The 6,000-nt window shown below is 35.9% G+C and overlaps 1 protein-coding gene across 1 annotated transcript in view; it reads left to right on the top strand.

The window, feature by feature from the left end:
* The window catches only part of RAB21 (RAB21, member RAS oncogene family), a 30,730-nt gene that overhangs the window by 9,016 nt on the left and 15,714 nt on the right, over positions 1 to 6,000 (top strand). The window contains exons 2-3 of the mRNA XM_019651782.1: positions 3,869 to 3,928; positions 4,842 to 4,949. Coding sequence (XP_019507327.1) covers positions 3,869 to 3,928; positions 4,842 to 4,949 — 168 coding nt within the window. The remainder of the gene's footprint in view (positions 1 to 3,868; positions 3,929 to 4,841; positions 4,950 to 6,000) is intronic.

Here is a 6,000-nt window from a genome sequence, read left to right as displayed (position 1 = left end):
GGGCAGCGTCACTGGCCCTCATATGTGGGATCCGAACCGGGGCCCTCTGGCGTCCCAAGCCAGTTCTTAACCATCGCGCCACTTGGCCGGCCCCCTACTTCGGTTTTTAAAGTAGAAATTTAAAATAATTATCCACTATGATTTTAGATATTGGATAAAATAAGCATCAGGTGCAAATGATGGATGTCAGCCTGTGCTAATAAGATTGCTAATTTTATGACTACCCCAAAGATTTGGAAGATGAAACCATTGGAATTAGAAGAAGTAGCGGTGTTGTAACATGCTGTTCAAGGGTCAACTGTATTTGCATGTCTGCTATGGGTAGCATTACGGCTCTCCCTGCTCCCACCATTAGAGAAGAAGTGTCAGCTCAGATCTCAGTCTGGGACATATCACAGCATAGAGGTTATGAGTTGTGTTTGAGGCCAGACTACCTGGATTTCAAATGCCATTCTATCACTTACCGTGTGAGTTGGGCAAGATACTTATCCTTTTTGTATCTGTTTCCACATCTCTAATATTTGGATAGTTATATCTAATTCACAGTGTGTTATGGGAATTAAATGAGTTCAAGTTTAAAAGCTCTTAGAACACTGCCCATTTCATTGTAATTGCTGTGGAAGTGTTAAATTAATGAAAATCTGGTTAACAGAAGACTATACCTATGAAAAGATAACTCACAATATAAGGCAGTATATGCTGTGTATTACAAGATAAGGGTCCCTAAAGTTCTTCAGGATAGAGAAATTCAGTAGGTTTTATGGGTGGTATAAGAGAGCTTACACATTTAAGGAAGAAGAGTATAGGTCATGAACTGAGCTTGAATAGATGCAGTTCACATAGAAAATAAAGAATTGGCCCAAATTAGAGGGGAATTTTATGAACAAACAGAGTTGGAGGGACTGTATATAGACACAGTAAGTTGGAGAGTACATAGAAAAATACTGGAAGCTATCTTAGGAAGATAGATATGGACAAATTGTGAAGGTCCTTGGATAGAAAGAGAAAGCTTTGAGACTTATTTGTAGATGAGGGCTCCCTAACTTTTATAAAGGGAAAGGTTATGAATGATTTTGTAAAAAGTACTTAACACAGTACTTGGTAGAAAGTAAGCATTCCATAACTGTTAGCTAGTATTAACAATAGTGTAGAAATGACTGTGTATGTTTTCACTGTATAGATGGGTTATATATGTATATATTTTTTAAATTGCCTATTGATGGACACAAATTAGTTCATGTTTTTGTTATAATCAGTGCTGTGATGAACACTTTTTCCATAAAATTGTTTTGTATATTCATGGTTCCTTAGGAGAGACTTCATTCACTCTGTCCCTGAAACTCGCCATGGGAGAGTGGGGTTAAGTTTCAGAGGGGATGGTCGAAAGGAAATGATGGGGCTTTACCAGCTCTAATTCACTCCCCTCTGCTGAGAAATCCCTACAAAACTAATGACAAGTTATGGTATTAGCTGCCTGCAGAGATTTCTTTCAAGCATACTTATTAAAAGTAACTTATTAGAGAACCCTTTTATGAGTTACAGGATTTTTTTTTTAAATCATGGAGATTTTGAGAAGATATTTGGCATGTAGACCAGAGTGTGAGGTGAGATCAAAGGTGTTTATGTTATGACATAATATGAGACTGGTGGTCATAGAACTCTAGAGGATATATGAAGACAAGCTTTAGTAGGTTTTTTTGAGGAATACGTAATGAATGATAAGGGAGAAGGATATTCAGTGGTGATATTTGTAAGATTCTAAACCTCAAATGACTTGGATAATGTGCTCAAAATACTGGAATGGCAAGCTAATTTTGTAAAGAAGACGAGTTGACTTAAAAATATGTTTGAAAGAGAGGCATTTAATATATATTAAATATTTGGGTAGGATTCAGATTTTGAATTTCTTTAAATAGCACTGATATTGAAACCATGAAAATGGTTGCGTTCAAATAAATTACACAACTAATAAGTGACACAACTAAGATTCAAATACAAAATTCTGCTCCCAAGTTCATGTTCTTAGCCCCAGTGCTATAATGAGTGGGAGAAGTCGTTTATTCACATTTGTTGTCATAACATATATTTGGTCTTCTCATTTTTCAGGTTATTTCTTTCATTTTTGCCATTTATTTTATACCCTTTGTGTATAATCTTTATTTGTTTCATTTAATGAAATATCTTTAGTATAGCTTGGGCCTTGAAGGCAGACATTGTTGGATTTGATCTCAGCTCTGCCATTTATTTCTATGAGGATTACTTAGTAAATCACTAAATCTAGAGGTCTTTCTTAGTTCTGATTTTCCTTTGTGTGCATGCAGCAGAAAGTCCTTCCTGAAATCTAGGTTCCTTTTCCTTCAGTAATTTGCCATCCTAGCTTTTTATCTGTTCTACGTTTCTTCTCTGCACTTTCTTCCATATAGATACACCTAAATGTGACTGTCTCTCCATAGCTTTGAATTTGGCTCTTTCTTTCTTAAATATGTCAGCTGTCTCTGGATCTTGATTCTATTTCCTCCTCAATTACTCTTGATTCTGTTCTCTCTTTTCTATCTTCGTGGACTCAGTTCAGGCCCCTGTTTTTTCTCTCCAACTTTGTAATAACCTCCCGTCTCCCAGGTCTAGTCCTGTCCTTTCCTGTCCAGCCTCCCCCCATCCCAAAGTCATTCTCTGAAAGTGTAGATTTTATACTTTCCCAAAGCCAAAAAGCCCTTCAATGATTCTTCATTGTCAACAGTATTGTTTCTTAACACTTATTCCTTAGGATGAACCTAGGTATTTCTCTAGGGAAAAAGAGGTCATTGAGTTTGAGGAATGCTTGTATAAATGCAACTAGTCAGCCTTCATTTTGGCAGAATCTTAATGTGCTAATGTGCATTGTGAATATACAAAGGAGATACAGAGCAATATACAGCATTTCCCAAATATACCTGACTGTAGTATACATTTTTAAAGAAATGTCTACTGTCCTGGAATAGGTTTTGTTAAGACCCACAAGGTAAAGTCCATACTTCTATTCATGGAATCCTAGGACTTTTTTTTTTATTCATTCAACCTTTGCCTATATGTGTAGCCTCATCTCTGGCATTGACCATACAACTTGGAGTTCCCCCGTGGGGCGGGGGAAGTTATGTGTTTCAGGCTTCAGTGGCTTCACCCATCTGTCAGGAAACCCCTACTACAATACAAGTAAAGGGGAGATTGTCACCTTCTCTCTGAAGCAGCCTTTGACTCATCCAGGCAGGCTTGACACTTCCTTTCTTGACCCCCTTGTGGTATACTTGGCAAGACCCTTCATTTTAACAATTATCACAGGGATTGTAATTCTCTACATTTTCATTTCTCTAATAGACTGTAAGCTCCTTGAAGGCTGGAATCATTTCCTTTCATTTCTGTGACATTAGTACCTAGGAAAATTACTAGATATAGGTTAAATAATTGAATGATAACATAATTACAGGAACATTTTGAATAACACCGGTATTCATATAGTTAAGTAAACTACCGGTAAACATTTCTCTTATCTTAAAAATCTCTTAAACTTTTTTATAGTGTATAGGTAAGTTGGCATCAAATTAAATGCTCTAAGAAAACATTTTATGGGGAAAAAATTAAGAAAAAGTAATTATTAATTTTTCTTTGTATTTTTTTATAACATGTTCATAAGACAGTCTTTTTCTTAGATTAGAATTAAGTAATGTTCTGTTTTCAGTGAAAATGTTTAGTCATTAATAAAAACTCAGTGATTACTTTTTCTCCCAGATAACTTGAGTTTCATATTGAGATCATTTATACATCTATATTTTTTTAGTATAAGAAACATTAGTTTATATGAAACATTGTTTAATGTATATCTTTTTTTTTTTAGGCATCATTCTTAACAAAGAAGTTAAATATTGGTGGAAAAAGAGTAAACCTTGCTATATGGGTAAGTTAATTTTTTCAACTCTATGAGTGAAGGCCTCTAGTATTCTTGGTACTCTAATAACTAATTGGCTCAAGGAATTGGAATTTTAGTTTTTTTTAATTAAGTGAAGTTTAGCCAAACTTTTTTTTTTTTTAAGCTGAGCCACCCTGCCACCCATTGGCAGCTCAGCGGCTGCTCAGCTCGGGCCGGGAATCAAACCGCTGTTGCTCAGAGCTCAAACTCCTGAGCGAGCTCTTAACCAACTGAGCCACTCAGCTGGTCCTAGCCAAACTTTTAAAAATAAACGTTTTTTTTCCTAAAATCTGATTAATAATTATATCTTGAATACAACTCTATACATAAAAATTGTTATCATAACTTTTCAGGTGGGTAAGGGGTAACAGAGGGGTTCCATGTCAGAGAAAGGAAAGGACAGGGTGGGTAGACAGCCTGCCTGGCCTTCTATTCCTGTGTCTTTATGTTCCAACTTTCCAAGGGAGCAGTTAGTGGAGAGTAGAACAAGGGTAGTGCGTTAGGGGACCTGTTTGCAGGTGGTCCTGGTGCATGCTATTTCCTTGTCTCCTCCCTGTGTGGGGAGCCTACCTTGAGGGCAAAGCCTGTTCCTGGCGTATAATGCCATCTGGCCATTCTGACCCTCAGGCAACTACTGGTTTTTTAGTGGGGCTGGGAAGGTTGCTGGGGAGGAAGAGGGTTGGGAGGGGAAATGTAATCTTTGCATAACAGTAAACATTAAATACTATTTATAACTTAAAAATTTTTTTTTTTTGTAGCCTGCTTTGTTTCTTTTAATAGTGTTTTGGGGTTATCTGTAGCTTCATGCCCCACTTGCCAATTAATCAAAGTTTACTGTAGTTGCAATAACATGTATTTTCTTTTTTTTCCTCATCTAATAAGTGTTTGTTGTTTTATTTAGGATACAGCAGGTCAAGAGAGATTCCATGCATTGGGTCCAATTTACTACAGAGATTCAAATGGAGCTATTTTAGTTTATGACATAACAGATGAAGATTCTTTTCAGAAGGTATTCTATTTACTTATGGATGGATGACTTAATAGAAGAACACTATCTCCATAACATTACCTATTGTGATTAGTCTTGGTTTTAAAGATAAAGTATAGTTTGTGTGTAAGTGGTGACCACTCATATTTTTTAATGGATTATCTAATTCATGAATATTAGAGTTATTAATAGTTTATTACGTGGTTTTCTCAGATTTTAGGAAAGGGAAATAATCTGAAGTAAGGCTTTAGAAAAATATAGCAGCTTTTCACCCTTCCTGTTAAAAGTAAAATCCCATCATTTCTTTGACTCCAGGCTCCTGAATACTTGGTACGGCAGCACAGGCTCCCTAATTGTGAAGAGGAAAAAGGAATAAATCAAATTTAAGCTCTTTCTCCTCTAAATATTTTGGAGGATATAATATAAATCTTAAAAGTATTCTTTTTAAAGCTCCTCCATTTTTTACGCCCTTCTTTAAACATACATAAATGTAGGATTTTTAAAGTTGGTTGGGATCAAAAAATGAGTTACCTTTAAACTTACCCTCGAATGCTCACCGCAGTCAGGATAGTGACTGGTTACTTCTTTGACCTTTCCTCGGAAAGCCCCTGTTGGAATTTGTCAAGGGCTTGTAACTAAAAGGGGTGATTTCCAAGGCAAAAACTTATCTTGCCTTGAGTTACAGTTTTGTTCTTGTTGAAATTGCTTGCTTTTTTTTTTCTTCTTTTATTTATTTCCCAGTATTTAACCAATGAAGCAGATATACACGTTAACCCTTGGATTAGTAATGACATGTAGAAAAACTTAGTTCACGGAGTAGAAAAATCAAACAATAGGTAGCTTGCAGATTTAACCATATTTTAAAAAGTCATTTGGGGGCTGCTATTTGGCACTATCTGTTGTCCCTTTCTGCCTTTTGGCATTACAAAAATAGTTTAAGTATTTTATTGATTAAGAGAAGGTAGAGTCTCTTGGGCTGAAAAGTGACTATTTATCTCTTGCTACATACCAAAACTCCCCAAAACTTGGTGGTTTAAAATAATTTATTATTTCTCATGATTTTGTGGGTTCT

Source organism: Hipposideros armiger, unplaced genomic scaffold (genome assembly GCF_001890085.2).
Source record: "Hipposideros armiger isolate ML-2016 unplaced genomic scaffold, ASM189008v1 scaffold_166, whole genome shotgun sequence".
In the NCBI taxonomy this organism is placed as follows: Eukaryota; Metazoa; Chordata; class Mammalia; order Chiroptera; family Hipposideridae; genus Hipposideros; species Hipposideros armiger.
Note: the sequence above shows the minus strand (reverse complement) of the source record. Positions and strands in the feature narration are given on the sequence as shown.